The 19,435-nt window shown below is 36.3% G+C and overlaps 1 protein-coding gene across 2 annotated transcripts in view; it reads left to right on the forward strand.

Annotated features, from left to right (window-relative positions):
* Nucleotides 1–5,327, forward strand: part of TMEM67 (transmembrane protein 67) — a 53,921-nt gene extending 48,594 nt beyond the window's left edge. The window contains exons 24-27 of one of the 2 annotated variants that reach the window (XM_039877125.1): nt 14–118; nt 670–772; nt 3,505–3,647; nt 4,114–5,327. In XM_039877125.1, coding sequence (XP_039733059.1) covers nt 14–118; nt 670–772; nt 3,505–3,647; nt 4,114–4,194 — 432 coding nt within the window. In that variant the 3' untranslated portion in view covers nt 4,195–5,327. Of the gene's footprint in view, nt 1–13; nt 119–669; nt 773–1,135; nt 1,186–3,504; nt 3,648–4,113 lie in introns of those variants that run through there. The other variant, XM_039877126.1, reaches the window with a different exon arrangement.
* Nucleotides 5,328–19,435: the final 14,108 nt, after the last annotated feature.

A 19,435-nucleotide genomic window follows, 5' to 3' on the forward strand; every position in this document is an offset into this window, starting at 1 on the left:
TTTTTCACATTAGAAAAATGGCCCTGCTAGACTATTGAGTTCATCAGCAAGTACTTTTGAGCAGAGTATAAAAGCATATCATACTATGAATAAATTTCTTGCCTCTTTCATCGATCATGTATGTATGTCAGCATTTATATTTAAGCTAGAATCAAAATGCAGTTTTAAAAAAATTAACCAGGAATGTCAGTTATTTCTTCTGTCAGCCAAGTCAGTGGACTTAGGAACTCCCCACCCCATTTTTTGTAGTCAAATTTAATACTGTGGCTTAGGGATAGAGTTAGGTTATGTAAAAGTAAAATGAGATTTTACATGTCTATTAGCATTTTGGTTATAACCCTAAAATATGTCTGTATTGGAATTTTGTAGCTAGTTACCAAAATTATACTTTATTATCCATTATAGAAATATATTATGCCATGGTTTTATATAATAAAAACTTATTATAAATTGATTTTCAGTTATATCTAGTTCTAAATACTACTAAGGGCATTTAAAATTAAAATATTCCTAAAGAGAATTTTATTATAAACCCAGTGTAGTAAATTCAGTCTTTTTGAAGAACAGATTTTGTTAGTGTACTGTTCATTTTTTGTTTTCTGATTTTACAAAAATTGGGAAACATTTATTACACTGTATTTTTGAAATGACTCTGGCTTTTTATATAAGGTTCATAAGGAGATGGACTACTTTATAAAAGATAAATTGCTTCTTGAAAGAATTCTTGGAGTGGAATTTATGGAACCAATGGAAAAAAGCATCTTCTACAATGGTATCCTTCAAATGCCTTTGCTGAACTTGATAACTATTTTAAAGTTGGAAAAAGTACTTGCACTTGTTAATTTTTCTTTTGATTTTGTAATTTTATATAAAAACAGGAAACAGTGAACTTAGCTTCATGGAATTATAGTTTTCTGTATTCTATTTTGTTATCATGTAGCAGAAACAAATATAATTATTTACAAGAAAAGAAAAAAGCTGAACTTCATGATCAATACCATACATAGAAGAGATAGAAACAAATAAAATTCAGATTTTATTGGCATGTTCATTCAGTGGCAAACTTATGAAACACTTAACAATAGCATTTGTGATTAATTTTTAACATAATTTTTCATTTTCTTAAAAATCGCAGATATCTATAATGGGAATAGTGACTAGACATGGTTTCTTCTTATTAAAAAGGTAGTGTATGTGTCACTTCTAATGTGACTGATAAGCTCTTGTAATGCTTGGTAAGAATGAAAATGGTATAACCAATGTCCTGGCTTAGATGTCAGTCACCCATGCATGATTGAGTGCTACATGTTGTGCCAGTGGTCTCTCCTTTGAGCATCTTGTTTAGTAGACTGTGGAAGGTAGGTATATGACTGAGAGAGTGGAGAGATGCTGGGATAGATGTCTGTGCAGGTACAGCTTATACTGGGTATAGAAAGGAAAGGAGAAAATCTAACCAGACACAGGGTGAAGCCAGAGAGGCAACATGGAAAATTTTTAACTGGGTCTTAAAAATAAGTCACTATTGTCAAACAGAAGGGTCAAGGGAAGAGAGGCAAAGATATTTGTGCAGAAGGGGGAAGGGAATTATGCACTTAGGAACTTTATGATCAAAACTTTGTATGAAGTGGGACACAGTGAGAGTGCTTGAAAGATAAAGAGGGCAGAGACCTAATCCCAAAGCTTTGTCTGAAACCCTAAAGAGTTTTACTTTATCTCATAGAGCAGTTGTTTCAAAAACAATTTTTTTTAAATTTTTGTCCCACAAGAGGTATGCAGGTTGATCCATGGAGGTACGAGAAGAAAATATTAATATGTTTATTTGTATATTTACAATTCTCTTATGTTTAATTTATATTTTAAAAGGTTTGTACATGCAGTAGTAATTTAAAATATGCCTGTTGTGGGATACATTCTCACAACATGCTATTTTATTCTAATAGAGATACCTGATTAAAACAATTTGGAAACTACTGTTAATTAACATGGATGTGATCAGAATGTCCTAAGCAGATCTGATTTGTAAATTGGAAGAATTACTCTGGCAATAGTGAATAGGTTAAGGTGAAAACATAACAATACAGCTTTCAGAGTCGTCTGGTCTTAGATTCAGAATCTGAGTTCTAGTTTTGTGAACTTGAGAAAGTTGTTTACCCTTTCTGAACTTTACTGCCCTCTGTAAAATTAAGTACAACCCTCTAAAGATTGTTGTGTTTATACATGTGTTACCATATATAAAGAACCTGGTATGTACCAGTACCTAGTGTGGGTAGGCACCCAGTAAAATGATGTTATTACTATTTCTAATAATATAATCATCATCTTCTTTGTTTTTATTGGAAGATGATGAGAATAATAGCTAAGGCAGTAGTAATGGAGATAAAGAAGAAGAAAGATAGCATTTAATGTCAGAGATGTTAAGGGAAAAAAGTAGACAAAAATTATCCAGATTTCCAGCTTGTGCGACTAGGTGGTTGGTGGTGGTAATAGAGTGTACAGATAGAGGTCCAAGTTGTGAGGGAAAGCAAATGAATTTCGTTTTGAATATGTTATGTCTTGAGGTACCTTTGGGACACTTAAGAAGAGAGGTCCAAAAAGGCATGAAATATAAGAGACTGGATCTTTGGAGAAAGTAAAGGTATAGGATAAGCTGGGGAGCCTCATCAAATGAGGCCATTGTTGGAGCAATGGCAGTGAGAGATCACCCAGGAAGGGAATATAGAGCAGGCTTGTTTATTTTTTAAAATATATATGCAAGTATTATAGAGAGAGAGAAGTGCATATTTTATAAGGACATAGTGTAAAGGTCAGTGAATTTTCACACACTGAATAAATATATCCTTGTAACTAGCACCCTGATTAAAAAAAAACATTACCAGACTGCCAAATGTCCCTTTGTGTAAAAGAGGCATTCCTAACTGGGTGTCCATGGGCAGCTTCAGCAGTTCTCTGGACCTCCCTGAAATTGTGTGCAAGATTCATATGTGTGTACTTGTTTTTCCCCCTCTGGTGAAAGTGTCTGTAGCTTCCATCAGAATCTTAAAAGGGTGTTTACATCCTTGTGAACTCAGAGGACTCAGAGCAGAATCTATTTGACACACAAAGTATAGCATACTATGTACTATTCTAGTCTTTGCTGGTTTTGTTTTGCTTTTTAAACTTAGAGAATCTTTCGAAGATTCTTTACCCTTTAGTTATATAAACAGAGAAAGGATATTCATTACTTGGTCTTTGAAAGGTATTGATGATATACTTACACTATTAGCAATTACCAACTCTTGGTGTGAATGTTAAAACTTAATTTTATGAGCAGAGTTTTTTGACTAACCTTTTAGATTAGCACATTTTAATATCCTTTGTTTATTTTTTGTAAGCCATGAAGTATTATAAGTAGTAACTAGTTTCTATTATGCTGTTTTTAAATATCTACATTTTATCACCAGAAAGTTATCACGTTTATTCTATTTTTAAATTTCTAATTTATATCTTATAATATTTTTTAAATAGATGAAGGTTATTCTTTCAGCAGTGTTCTGTATTATGGAAATGAAGCCACTCTTCTTATTTATGATCTACTATTCTTCTGTGTTGTGGACTTGGCTTGCCAAAATTTTATTTTAGCGGCATTCCTTACATACCTACAACAAGAGGTAAAGTTTTACATTTTTTTCCTGGGTTTCTTTTAAAAGAAATATATTGGAACTAGATATTTATTTTTATAGCAGAAAGTAACAATGTCAGCTTTCACTAGGGATTTATAAAGTTTTAGAATATGATTAACCCTACCAAAAAAAACCAAAAACATTTCAACCAACATTATTCTACACTCTTCTTCAGGGTCAGTGAAATATTGGGGTCTTGTGGAGGCCATACATGAACAAACATGAAAGGAATTCTAGTAGGAGGACACTTAAATTGCCCATCTCTTAAATACAAGATTTGAGCAGTAATTAGAGTCTCATTCACCCTTTGCACCAGATGCTAACATAACAAAAAGGCAAGCATTGGAGATTTAGCTCACAGCTAGTTTAATTTAGATATTTTAATTGATGTGCATATTTAATTTTCTTTGTATATATATTTTTTCATTCTGAACTGTTTTAATTTTTTCCCCAGATTTTTAGATTTATCCGTAATACAGTAGGACAGAAGAATTTGGCATCTAAAACATTGGTGGATCAACGATTTTTGATTTAATTAATTGAATAGATAGATAACTTAGACAATATAATCATGGCAAAAAAAGTCATGATTATCAGGTTAGTTTAAGATATTTTTTAAAACTTTTAAATTCTGTTTTTATTTGTTTTTAATCTACAGAAAGATTTATTTTTATAACTTGATATGTAACTTGGTTTGTGAAAATGACATTTTTCCATTATATATAGTATATATATAATTCACCAACTCATAGACAACACTGACGATGGGGCAAAAAAATCTAAATGTTGCTTTCACCATAACACTTTTTAATGATAATCAAAACAGTCCCCATCATCTGTCTCTGTAGATTAATTTATAAGCTGGGATTTGCCTACATTTTCTCACATTGGAAAAATTATTTGATTCCAAGTTCAAGCCTAGTTTTTAGTTCAATAATTTCTTGTTTTACATATTTTACGGTTAAATAAATGTTGAAAACAATTTTCAAGTTTACTTAGAAATTTAAAATTGTATATTGCTGACTTTTTTTGCCTCATCTTAATTGCTCACCCTGTTTGGCTGTAGACTAATTCACTTTTGAATTAATAGGCATCTCAAGAAATGGTACATATTCATTTGTTTTGTATACCTGTATTATTAGGCCAATGTACTGTTTTCATGAAATGTTATTTACTTTTATTAAGCTTTAATGCATGACATTTTCCCCAATATAGTTTTTTATACATTTTAAATTATTTAACATTTTAAGAGCACTATCAAAGTTTTGCTCTTCTATTATGTTAAAGATTGTAAATAACAAATAAACTAAATTTATTATGTTATGCTGACAGGGTGATTTATTGAAAGCAAATTTAGTCTTCCTAAGTCAGTAGGCTTGTATTTTTTCAAGTAAGGAAAAAAAAAATATTAGGATCCAGAATATACTTAATGTAAATTCTGAGCCATGTAGCTAATAAGTCCTTTATTATTTTTTCATCATGTTCTTCAGTAATACTTTTCATTGTACACCATGTACTTGAAAGGCACCATATATTTCAAGTATAATGATCATTCACCCCCAAACTGACATTTTTTACTGCCAGCTATGTTAATGCTATACAAATACTTAAATGTAATTCTGTGTTAATACTGTTTATATTTTTGAAATAAAAATATAGAATAAAACATTTGGTTTTTCTGTTCCCTGTTTGATTAAAGTGTATTTCATGAAGTAGCATTTAGAAATAAATACAGCATATCAGGGCAGAGGTCCCCAGCCATTGCCAAAGTTGAATTTCTCTGGATCTTGAGGATGACTGAGGAGAAAGGAGGAGGACTTATAAGTCAAATATTTGAAACTCCAGTTTAGGAAGGCTCACAGTACAGGAATGCCTTTATAAATAAGCTGCAGAGAGAAATATACCAGCATGGAAACATATGAAAGAAATCCAATTCTTATTCTACGTATAAGAAGTTAATATTATTGTGAATGTTTTTAAATGGAAGTTTAAAAAACAAGTTGACTCACCTGACAAAACAGAAAAGATATTTAAAAAAGTCATCCTACACAAGTTTTGTACAATATTTTTATTTTGGTTAGATACATAAAAATGTGTTCAGATTTTCATACACCATTGACTCCTTTGTTTACATTGCCATAATTTAAATTCTACAATCATGCGCCTAATTTTCCACTAGATTTATAATCTTTTATCTATTTCTGTAGTACCAACTCACTGTCCGTTGCATCTTGTATCCCTAGTTTTACTGATTACTTAGAAACATTTGATAAGTCTCTTCATCATTTCATAATGAAACTAACTCTAGGTTCACTTAGAAGTTCTTTACAAGCTGCTATGTGCTTTGTATCCTTAGAAATGCATTAGCTCCTAAAGTAATTTTGCAGATCAGCCTCTCTGTTATGAGATGTTTATATGTGCTTACTTGTTTCATACTGCTGTTCTAACAAACTTTGAGAAAGTTTTGCTGGTTATCTAGATTAAGAAGCATTTGAAATGACCATCTCAATGATTGCAAACATGCAGGAAGCATCCTTTTTGTTGTCTAAATAAAGGCTGATGGGAAACATATATATCAAGCAGTGTGGCTTAATGGAAAATGCTCCAGATTTAGTAACAGAAGCCTTGGATTCAAATTAAAATTTTGCCCCTGTCACTAGCTTTGGGACCTTAAACTAAGTCATTCAGCATCTTTGAGCTTCGTTCTGCATCTCTACAATGAAAGTAGTGCCTTTGCTTATCACTTGTAAGGATTAATTCATTAAGGTAAACTATGAACACTGGAATTCTGCCTCCAAATATATTTTCTATTTTGCTAGTAAGTTAATTCTGATACTAAAACTCAGATTACTGATAACAATAACTGACCAGTAGAAATTCTGAGCCTTTTACTTCAGCCATCCAGCCTCACCAGGAAAGGACCCTTGTAGAAGTGACAGCCATTCACAAAAGGAGGCAAGGAAATGTCATTGCACCATGTTATGTTGTAGACATGGTTCATGGTACAGATTAGAAAAAAAGAGGTAAGAGAATGGAATATTGTCTTTGGAAGGGAGAGTTTTACTTGCTCATTCATTTATTCATTCAAATAATACTTCTACCTCTTCCCACTCTCCAACCCCTCAGAAGGGTCTTAACAGTTAGAAGAGGAAACAGGTATATTAACCATCACAGCAATCTGAAAAATGCTATAGCCACCAGTGTGTGATATGGGAAAGCTCTTAACTGTGCATCTGTGATCATCAGGGCTTTGACCTGAGAAAAGTGGCATTTGATCTAAGATTTCAAGATAAACAAGGCAAGTGCAATTAAAGCAAGGAATAGTAAGTGCTCTGAGATGAAGCACATGGCCATTGGGTACTATAGGCAGTTTGAATACTGAATACACATATTGTTTGTTTTTTTCATTTTGTGTATATTATGATGTTTTCACATCTTTAAAATTTTTTCTGACTAGGAAAAGCCTGCTCTACTGGGACTAACCAGTTCTTACAAATTAAGCCAATAGCCTAGCCAGGAGCATGCTTTTGATATACTAACTAACCAGTCCAGGCCCATATATTTCAGGAGGCAATATCCCTCCGCCTTAATCATCTCAGGACCAGGTACCTGGCAATTAGGGACCACTTGTATAGCTTAAGAGCCTGCTGTAATTACTCAAGAAAGTCAATCCTAAACAGTGCATCCTGCCCTGCTTTGCCTTTTCTGCAATAATGCAGAAACTAAATAACACTGTTGCCCAGGCTCTCCCTTCACTCCTATTCCTCCGCTTCCTGACCACTGGTGCTTTTCCAGGTGACTCTGTGTGGTGTGGCATGCCTCCTGTTTCTAGAATCTATGAGTATAACAAGCTTTTTTTTTCTTGGGCCTCTCCTGTGTCTCCTCTTGTGGCCCCACCTAACTGACCATCACATAAAAGAACACAGAACAGTACATTTTGGGGGGTTTGGAGAAAAATGAGGTTGAACAGAAAAACTATCATGAAAAGTTTTTACATCAAGCCACAGTGTATGGAGAGTTTAAGCTAAGTTTACCAGCCTACCTTCAAATAAATAATTTGACACCCCAGAGTGTGAATGTACAGAGGGGCAAGAGGGATTGTCCACAGTCAAACTGTCTAGAATAATCAAGGTTTTGATTCCCTCCACCCCCTTAGAAATGCTCCTTATTACCTGGCTGCACTGCCTGTAAGAGAGGCAGCAAAAGGTAGTGGTTAAGAACATGAAATCTAAACCAGATTTCCTGCATTCAAGTCCTGGTTCCACCACTTAACTAGCAGGGTAATTTGAGACAATTCACTTACCTCCCTGTGACTATTTCCTCATCTGTTAAAGGGAATAATAATACCTGCCTCAGAGAGCTTTAAAGAAAATCAAATGAGCTAATGTGTGTATAGTGCTTAGAAGAGTGCCTGGCACATAGTATATACTTTGTGTTAGCTATGTAGTAGCAATGGTGGTGGTGGTAGTAATAGTAAGTCCATTAATACTTAATTCTGAAAGAAAGATTCATATTAGTTTCTCTGGAGCCTGCATTAAGACACTTGTCACATTGCTGGGAGTGCTAGAAGTAACAGTAGACAAACTGCCCAAACACAAAGCAATCTGTGGGCTTAAAAAATAACTTTGCTTCTTTTATAATTACTATTAAAAAAAAAAAAAAACATGGTTTGGCCCAAGGATAAACAAATGACCACTGGAATGTAGTCTAAAAACATCCACAGGTACACAGTCACTTGACTTATGACAAGGGCGGCATGCAGTGCAGTGAGGAAAGGGTGGTTTTTCAATGGTCAGTGGTCACATGGGGAAAAAAATGAGTATCCCTTCATCACACTTACACAAAAGTCAATTTTAGGTATATGGTAGATTTAAATGCAAAAGGTTAAATGATAAATCTTCTAGAAGATAACAGGAGAATATGTTCATGACTTTGGTGTAAGCCAAAATTTCTTAAACAAGACCCAAAAAAGACCGATCTTAAAGGAAAACATTGGTAAGTTAGACTTTACATTTTGCATTAAATTCACACTTATGTATACGTACATTAAATGTAAATTTTCAGTTTACATTGAGATTAGGAACTCTGCTCTTTGAAGGCACAGTGACAGCAGATGGCAGTGGAGTGCACGCTAAGCTCTTCAGAAAGTCTTCCTCAGGGTTGTGAGTCCGTAGAACTGCCGATCCCAGAGAATACATGCTCCCTCTTTCCTCATTTCACTGCCTTATCATGGCTCCTCAGCTATATTGTCACTTTGCTTACTCACCAGAGCATTGGGCAGTTCAGATGATAAGGTGTACTATTCTGTATGTAGTGCAGAGGTTTTTCAGCTCAGATTTGGGAACCGAATGCTAAAAATAGAAATATACTTTCATCCATCTCCAGGGGCGGGGTTACACAATGGATCTCATCTTGGGGAAAAACAAAAAGAGCTACTTATCTAATGATTATGAATCCCCTTTCTCTCATTTGAATTGAAAACACATGCTAAAACTTTTTAAAAAAGCAAATCATTATCCAAAGTATGTAATGTCTCTTTTACAAGTACAATCTCTCCAAATGGGACTTTATGTGACATTTTCTTTATATACCATGATACACATTACATCATATCCGATTATACTATACAATATGTTGTTATTATTTGTTATATATTTTAATGTGTCGACTTTTTTAAATTTTTACTTTATTATTAGTTTCAAGTACACAATGCATTGATTAGACATTTATAAAGTTTATGAAATGATTCCCCTGGTTATCTTCCCTCTGGTGCTACACATAGCTATTATATTACCACTGACTGCATTAATATATGCCATACTCTCCATCCCTGTGGCCCTCTATTGACTAGTAATTTCTACTTCTTTAACCCTTCGCTCCTTTCCCCCAGCACCCTCTCCCTCCTCCCCGCTGGCTGTCACAAGATTGTCTTCTATATTTGTGAGTCTGTTTTTGATTAGTTTGTTCTTTTTGTTCCACATTTAAGTGAAATTATATGGTATTTATCCTCCGTCTGACTTATTTCACTCAGCATAATAATCCCTAGGTCCATCCATGTCGTTGCAAATGGTAGGATTTCAATTTTTTAATGGCTGAGTAATATTCCATTGTATATATATGAACCATAACTTCTTTATCCAATTGTCTGTTGATGGGCACTTAGTTTGCTTTCATATCTTGGCTATTGTAAATTGTGCTGCCATGAATATAAGGCTGCATACATCTTTATGAATTATTGGTTTGGTTTTCTTTGGATAAATACCCAGGAGTGCAATTGCTGGGTCAAAAGGTATATCCATTTTTAATTTTTTGAGGAACCTCTAGACTATTTTCCATAGTGGCTGTACCAATTTGCAATCCCACCAGCAGTGTATGAGGGTTCTCTTTTCTCCACATCCTCGCCAACACTTGTTTTTATTTGATTTATTGATGACAACCATTCTGACAGGTGTGAGGTGATATCTTATTGTGGTTTTAATCTGCGTTTCTCTGATGATTAGTGACCTTGAGCATCTTTTCATATGTCTTTTGGCCATCTGTATTTCCTCTTTGGAGAAATATATACTCAGGTCTTCTGCCCATTTTTTTAATTGGATTGTTTACTTTTTTATTGTTGAGTTGTATGAGTTCTTTATATATTTTAGATATTAACCCTTTATCAGATATATCAAAAGTGAATATCTTCTCCCATTCACTAGGTTATCTTTTCATTTTGTTGATGGTTTCCTTTGCTGTGCAAAAGCTTTTTAGTTCAATGTAGCCCCATTTGCTTATTTTTTCTTTTGTTTCTCTTGCCTGAGGAGATATGTCCAAAAATAAATTACTAGTAGTAATATCAGGGAGATTACTGCCTATGCTTTCTTCTAGAAATTTTATGGTTTCGAGTCTTACATTTAAGTCTTTAATCCATTTTGAGTTTATTCTTGTATATGCTGTAAGAAGGTGGCACCGTTTCATTTTGTTTTCATTTATCTGTCCAGTTTTCCCAACACTATTTATTGAAGAGACTGTCTTAACCCTGTTGTAGATTCTTGCTTCCTTTGTCATATATTAAATGAGCATATAGATGTGGATTTATTTCTGGGCTCTCTATTCTGTTCCATTGATCAATGTACCTGTTTTTATGCCAGTACCATGCTGTTTTGATTATTGCAGCCCTGTAGTGTAATTTGATATCAGTATGATACCACCAACTTTGTTCTTTCTCAAGAGTGCCGTGGCTATTTGGGGACTTTTATGGCTCCATATAAATTTTAGAATTATTTGTTCTAGCTCTCTAAAAAATGTCATTGATATTTTGATAGGGATTGCATTGAATCTATAGATTGTTTTGGGTAATATGGCCATTTTAATGATGTTGATTCTTCCTACCCATGAGCACAGTATATGCTTCCATTTATTTGTATCTTCTTCAAATTCTTTTTCAATGACATAATTTTCCAAGAACAGATCTTTTACCTCCTTGTTTAATTTGATTGTTTTTGATGCAATTGAAAATGGGATCGTTTTCTTAATTTCTCTTTCTGAAAGTTCATCACTTGTGTATAAAAATGCCACTGACTTCCGAATATTAATTTTGTATCCTACTACTTTACTGAATTCATTGATCCGTTCTAGCAGTTTTTTTGTGGAATCTTTAGGGTTCTTTATATATAGTATCATGTCATCGGCAAATAACGAGTTTTATTTCTTCCTTTCCAATTTGGATACTTTTTATTTCTCGTTCTTGTCTTATTACTGTGGCTAAGACTTCCAATACAATGTTGAAGAGGAGTGGCAAAAGTGAACATCTTTGTCTTATAACTGATCTTAAGGAAAATGCTTTTAGTTTTTTTCCATCGAATATGATGTTAGCTGTAGGTTTGTCGTATGTGGCCTTTATTATGTTGAGGTATATTCCTTCTATTCCCACTTTGCTGAGAGTTTTTATTATTTTGTCAAACGTTTTTTCATATCTATTGATATGATCATATGGTTTTTATCTTTCAATTTGTTAATGTGGTGTATCACATTAATTGATTTGCAGATATCCTTATATCCTTATATACCTTACATCCCAGGAATAAATCCAATTTGATTATAGTATATGATATTTTTAATGTATTGCTGAATTCAATTTGCTAATATTTTGTTGAGAATTTTTGCATCAATGTTCATAAGAGATATCAGCCTATAGTTTTTTTTTTTTGTAATGGCTTTGTCTGATTTTTGAATCAAGGTAATGGTGGCCTAATAAAAGGAGTTAAGGAGCCTTCCTTCTTCTTGAATTTTTTGGAATAGTTTGAGAAGTATAGGTGTTAATTCTTCTTTGAATGTTTGGTAAAATTTGTCTATGAAGCCGTCTCATCCAGGACTTCAATTTTTCAGGAGTTTTTTGATTACTGATTCTATTTCGTTGGTCGTTCAGATTTTCTATTTCTTCTTGACCCAGTCTTGGGAGAGTGTATGTTTCTAGGAATGTGTCCATTTCTTCTAGATTGTCCCATTTGTTGGCACATATGTGCTCATAGTATTTTCTTGTGATCCTTTGTATTTCTTTGGAGTCCACAGTTATTTTTCCTTTTTCATTTCTGATTTTATCTATTTGAGTCCTCCCTCTTTTTTCTTTGATGAGTCTAGTTTATCAATTTTGTTTATCCTTTCAAAGAACCAGCTCTTGGTTTCATTCATCTTTCGTATTGTTTTCCTAGACTCTATTTCATTTATTTCTGCTCTGATCCTTATTATTTCCTTTCCCTCTACTCACTTTGGGCTTTGTTTGTGTTCTTTCTCTAGTTCTTTGAAGTGTAAAATTAGATTATTTGAGCTTTTTCTTGTTTCTTAAAGTAGGCCTGTATTGCTATGAATTTCTCTCTTAGGACTGCTTTCGCTGTATCCCATAGGTTTTGAGTCGTTGTGTTTTCATTTTCATTTGTCTCTAGGTATCTTTCAATTTCTTCCTTGATCTCATTGCTAACCCATTCATTGGTTAGTAGCATGTTAATTAGCCACCATGTATTTGTGTATTTCCTAGTTTTTCCTTGTAGTTGATTTCTAGTTTCATACCATTGTGATCAGAGGAGATGGTTGATATCATTTTAATCTCCTTAAATTTATTGAGACTTATTTTGTATCCTAACATGGGTCTATCCTGGAAAATGTTCCATGTGTGTTTGAGGAGAATGTATATTTTGCTGCTTTCAGGTGAAATGCTCTGAAAAAATCTATTAGGTCTATCCGGTCTAGTGTGTTTTTGAGGCCCATTGTTTCCTTGTAGATTTTCTGTCTAGAAGATGTGTCCATTGGTGTTAATGGGGTGTTAAAGTCCCCTACTATGAATGTATTACTGTTGATCTCTTCCTTTATGTCAGTCAATAGTTACTTTATATATATAGGTGTCCCTGTGTTGGGTGCATATTTGTTTACTAAGGCTATGTCCTCTTGATTTATTGATCCCTTTATCATTATGTAAAGCCCTTCTTTGTCTCAAAGACATACTGGATTTTTGCTTTAAAGTCTATTTTGTCTGATATAAGTATTGCTACCCTGGCTTCTTTTCATTTCCATTTGCGTGAAATATTTTTTTCCATCTCTTTACTTTCAGTTTGTGAGTGTCATTTGATTTGAAGTGGGCCTCTTGTAGACAGCATATGCATGAGTCTTGTTTTGTTTTCTTATTTGGCTACCCTATGTCTTTTGATTGGAGCATTTAATCCATTTACATATAAGGTGATTATTGATAGGTACATAGTTACTGACATTTTATCATTTGTATGTATGTATGTATGTATGTATGTATTTTTATTATTATTATTTTTTTATTTTCCTTTGCTTCTTTACCGAAATCCCTTTAACATTTCTTGTAATACTGGCTTGTTGGTGATGAATTCCTTATGTTTTTCCCTGTTGGAAGGCTCTTTATCTCACCTTCTATTTTAATTAAAAGGCTTGATGAGTAGAGTATTCGTAGTTATAAATTCTTGTTTTTCATAACTGAATATTTCTTGCCAGTCCCTTCTGGCCTGCAAAGTTTCTGTTGAAAAATCAGCAGACATTCTTATGGGGTTACCTTTGTGAGTAACTAGCTTCCTTTCTCTTGCTGCTTTTAAGATTCTCTCTTTGTCTTTAACCTTTGGCGTTTTGATATGATGTGTTTTGGCATGAGTCTGGTTGAATTCCTCTTGTTTGGGACTCTCTGTGCTTCCTGAACTTGTATGTCTAATTCCTTTGACTCATTAAGGAAGTTTTCTGTCATATTTCTTCAACTAGATTCTCAATCCCTTGTTCTGTCTCTTCTTCTGTTACTCCTATGATGCAGATATTGTTATGCTTCATGTCCCAGAGGTCTCTTAAACTAGCCTTATTTTTTAAAATTCTTTTTTCTGTTCTTATTGAGTGTTTTCTGCTACTGTCTTCCAGTTTGCTGATTCTATTTTCTTCTTTGTTCAATCTACTATTGAATCCTTCTAGTGTATTCATTTCAGGTATTGTATTCTTCATTTCTGTCTAATTCTTTTCTATGGTTTCTACATCCTTTTTCATGTTTACTATGTCTCTGTCAAGGTTCTCATTGAGCTCATACATTCTCCCCCTAAATTCATTGAGCATCCTTATAACCATTATTTTGAACTCTGTCTCTGATAGGTTGCTTATCTCCACTTCGTTTAGGTTATTTTCTGGAGTTTTCTCCTGTTGTTTTATTTGTGGCATGTTTCTCTCATTTTATTAGTCTCTGTGTGTTCATGTCTATGTGTTAGAAAGATTTGCTTCATATTTCAGCCTTGGCCAGATGGCTTTATGTGGAAGGTGTCCTCTGTGGCTCAGTGGCACATTCTCCCAGATCACCTGTGCCAGGGGCTCTGGACACGATCTTTGTGTGGGTCCTGTGTGATCTCTATTGTAGCTAAGCCTTTATTGATGTTGGTATATCAGTGGATGGGATTAACGCTTGGGCTGATGAGCATTTGGAATGGCTATGCCCATAGAGTATGAATTACTATGTGGGGGCTGACACCCCTGAGTAGGATGTGCCCTGCCAGGCTTGTGTACTTGTTGAGACTACCCTTTGTGTGTACTGCTTAGGGGACTAGTCAAGAGTTGCTCTGTTGTTGTCTAGTGCCAGCCTCCGGGTGCATTGGTTTTGCGGCCCCTTGGGAGAAGGTCCCCCATAGGCCAAAGTCAGCCACTGCCTTTGCTTGCTCGTGGCTACCTGGAGAGCTGCAAAGCAATCCACAGATGGTTGCTGCCTATGCTAGATCTATAGGTAAGTGGAACAGACAATGCTGTAGGTTGCGGTTTGGTTTTCCCTAGTACCAGTCCTGGGGAAGTTAAGCAGAAGCACCAGTTTTCCTCAAGGCCAGAGGCTGCCTCTCAGTTGCCCATAAGACTCTGCAGCTGGAAGAGCCTCTGGGTGATATGAGTGTTGGGTGGTGCAGGGAGTCAGGGAGTCATTGGCTATATTGAGCAGATTTCCCCCTGCCACTGTAGTGTTAGTTTACATGCCAGCGCTGTCTCTGTGGCCCCCTGCACAAGTCTCAGTTAATAGCAAGGCCAGCCAGAGCCGACCTCAGGTCTGCAAACACCCGAGATCTGTTCAAGAATTACTGAAACTCATGGGTATGAGTTTGTGTCCACTGAATGCTTCTCTTGGGTGAATGGGCTTTGCATGGGCCACACAAACTGTGTAGCTGTAGTGAGACCAGCTGCCATCTGCAGCAGCCACACAACAAACTGCTCTTGTTTGCTGTTGAATTCGTGACCCAAGGAAAGCACAGAATGAGACTGGGTTGCCTGGGAAGAGGCTTGCCACAGGTAATTTGTGGGTTAGGTAGGGCCATCAGGTCTATACAGCACCAGATTTGCTACCAGCTCTGGGACCATGGGCTCCCACCAAAGTCACATATCACTGCGAGACTTACTGCCATCAAGGATGAGCTCACAGATCCCTGGGATCCCCCAAGTGATACTACATCTTGTGCAGGCCTCAGTAATCTGCTGCATTTTGATTTCTCCAAAATGTGCCAAGGTCTGTTGACTGAGCAAAATGAGCAAGAGGGGCAAGGCAAAGGCAGCTGCCTGTCAACAGGCTACTGGAACTTTGTGGGTTGGGTGAAACCTCAAGGATACAAGGGCTATCAGGTGAATACAGCCTCAGTTTCACAGCTACTACTGTGCTCGCACACTCCCGCTGTAGTGAGACCAGCTGCCATCTGCAGCAGTCCCACAGACCCCTGAGATTCCCCCCACATGATATTGCAGCTCTTGTCTGCCTGCAACTGATTTTCCCACAATGCACGCACTGAGCTTGCCAAACTTTGTTGCCTGTGCAGAATGCACTGCTCTAGAAATTGCCAGGCAATTTGTGGGTTGGGTGAGGCAGGGTTTCAGGATGACAGTGGCCGTCAGGCCGATACAGCCCAGTCTTGCTGTGACTCCTCTCCGCTCACGCATTCTCATAAAAGTCCCAGATCACAGCAAGACCAGCTGCTGTCTGGGACTGGCCCACAGATCCCTGCAAGCCACTCAAGTTCATGTTAGCAGTAGTGATCTACCTGAAACTGTCCTCAAAATGCTCTCATAGCTCTGGCTGTGGTCTGCTTCCCGTGCCAAATGTTTGGCCCTGGAAATGGGCAGAGTGGGGCAACCACCCAGCAACAAGCTGCTCTGGGGAACCTGCGGGTTGGATGGGGCAGGCTGAGCTCCTCAGGCCAGTGCAGCTTCTGAACTGGCTGTGCAGCAGGGAGGGAGTTGTACAGGCAAGCTGGTGCCTGTCTGTAGATTGCCCTGTAGGGAGGCCTCAACTAAGGCACAATGGTGGTGCCTGTCCAGCCCTCATTTGGGCACTAAGTAATGCAGTCTTTCCCTATATGAATCTTGCCATAGCCTCTAACCCACCTCCGGTGCCCTGGGTGAGTGTCGTGGGTGAGAGAGCCCATGTGTGAGCCCTTTAAAGAGGCATCTGAGATTTCAATCTTCTTCCGTGTCACTCAATGTCCAGAATACCCTCTGATTTTACAGTCAGAATTTTTGGGGAACCCTTGTTCTTTGGGCTAGGATCCTGGGCTGAGGAACCCCCAAGTGGGACTAAGACCCCTCTCTCCTTCAGGGGGGCTTCTGCAGCCTCACTTTCTCTCCCAGTGCTTCACCGCCACCTGTGGGTACAGGTCCAGCCTGATTCAAAACTTTGCCCCTCCTACTGGCTCCAATGTGGCTCCTTCTTTATATTATCAGATGTACATGTTATGATCAGCTGGACTTCAGGTGGTTCCCATGTTATTTTATAATTTGGTTGTAATTTTAATGCAGATCTGGAGGAGGCGAACCCCACTTTTACTTTAGTTCACCATGTTGACCTCCCTCTATGGCAACTTTATTTTTATTTTTTAATTTTTTAATTTTCAAATTAATTAATTAATTTTTTATGGCATTGGTTAACAAAATCTAAGTTTCAGCTGTACATTTTAACGGGAAGGCATATATATATTTACACTATGTGTTCACCTCCCATAGTTAGATTTCTTTCTGTCCCCACATATTTGATCCCCTTTACCCCGTCTACCTCCCCTCTCCCCTTTCTCCCCTACCTTCTGGTAACCACTAGTCTATTGTCCATGTATCTCTATGGCAACTTCAAACCATCACCAAAGTCAATATAGTTTTAAAGTCCACAAAGCCCACTTTCTTCTCTAAGATTCTCTTGGAAATATTTTTCATTTTAAGAGTCAAGTTCCATATTAAGCAAGATTACAAGAGGTTTTTTTGTTTTTTTTTTACATATACAAGTTTGTATATACGAGTGTGTTTTCCTCCTATTTTTTACTTACACAATATCTCTTATATTTATCTTTTTACTTGATGGAAACAAAAAAAGAGAAAAACAATTGCACAAAGGCTTGACCTGACTGAGAGCCCTGAACAAGCCTGTTATTGGGTCTGGTCTCTACCAGTCTGATTACGCTTGACTTATACCTGTTTCTTTTTCTTTGGAGAGAATGATGAAATCTATATATAGTGATCAAAGTTGTTTCGAACTGCTGCTTACTTAGACAACTTTCTAGTAACTATTTGAAGTTATAAACAACTTTCTTATACACATATTCCAATTATGAATCCATTTTTTGTTTTGGCAAATGACATAGCAAAGATAAAAAAGATTTTTCACCAAAGAATTAGTTTATCCTCCACTTAAATCACTTTGGACACTTGGGCACAACTATGTAACAGAAAAGGATGCTCTTAGGTGGGCCACTTACACATACTCATCATTAAGGGGAAAATCGGATGTGTTTTGATCACTTTCTTATCCCAACTGTCTGGCATTGCACCTGGAACATAATAGTAAATGACTGAATGAATGAGTGAATGAGTATTCTGGTTGGGTTATTGTCTATTATAATGAAATCTCATAATGCCATTACTGCTTCCTTCTATGGAGCACAATCAATTTGCAAATATTATGCATTGCTTACAAGTGCTGGGTACTACACTAGATGCTAAGAATACAGAGGCCTCCATCTTGATGGAGCTTATAATTGAACAGAAAAGACAGAGCAATAGATAAATACAAGTATAATAAGTACTCTATTAGTTTCCTATATCTGCTGTAACAAATTACCACAACATAATGGCTTAACGCAAATTTATCATCTTACAATTCTGGACATCATAAATCTGAAATAGGTCCCAGGGGGCTAAAACAAAATTGTCAGCAGGGCTGTGTTCCTTCTCAAGGTTCTAGAAGACACTCCGCTTTCTTGTCTTTTCTAGCTTCTGGAGGCACCTGCATTCCCTGACTCTCCGGCCTCTCTCTTTCACTTATAAGTACTCCCGTGATTGCACTAGGCCCACCAGATAATCTCCATCTCAAATCCTTAATTATATCTGCAAAGTCCCTTTTACCATATAGGGTAATATTTTCACAGGTTCTGGAGATTAGGATGTGGACACTTTTTTTGGGCGGGGCGGGGGGGAATTATTCTACCCACCATAAACACTAAAAAGAAAATCTACAGGCCATAAGAATGTAAAACCTAAAATAACTAAAGTATTTTGGATAGTCTGGAAAGGCCTGTGGAAAAGGTGTTTTAGTCAGCCAGGATGGTAGGGAGAGAATGAAAGTGAAGATTATCAGATAGCAGGAACAGCATATGCAAAGTCCCTGAGGTGGGAGCAGCCTTGTTTATAGAGGCTCTGAATTGGCCATTTGACAGACTGACCAATATAGAGAAAGATTTGCTTAGAGTCAAGTATCTAGTTTCAGATCAAGAAAAAACTAAATGTTTGATTCCATCTAATTCATGTTTTTGACCTTCCCCATTTCAACAACCGGAGCAAGATTTTGTTTTGTTTTAGCTAAATGTGCTTCTAACCACTGAACATTTTTAATTTTCTCTCTCAAAGCCATCAGTACACAAAGTTTCAAAGGACCATTATCTAGAAGAGGGAGAGACCAAGCTCAGAACACAAAGCCAGAGTCAGTGCCCTAATCTTATTTGAGCAAAAACTGCTTCTTGCTGAGAGTCAGCTATTTTTCTGATCATGTTTTTACGTTGGCACTTTTCTTTTGTAGCCACTCTTATTGTGAGGAGCTGAGAGACAGAACTTATAAAGAAGGAAAATATAGAGCTTTTTTTCTCCTATATCACTATTAAACTTTTCTCAAGCCAGCTCTGATTGGAAATAATCATAGCCAGAGTTTCCATGGCACTTTGATTCCCAATATTTTAATAAACATTTGGGTGTTACAATGTTTAGGGTGTGGTTCTGGGCAAAGATATGCTAACGGCCAATTTCTGCTT

Source organism: Pteropus medius, unplaced genomic scaffold (assembly GCF_902729225.1).
Source record: "Pteropus medius unplaced genomic scaffold, Ma_sr-lr_union100, whole genome shotgun sequence".
Taxonomy (NCBI): Eukaryota; Metazoa; Chordata; class Mammalia; order Chiroptera; family Pteropodidae; genus Pteropus; species Pteropus medius.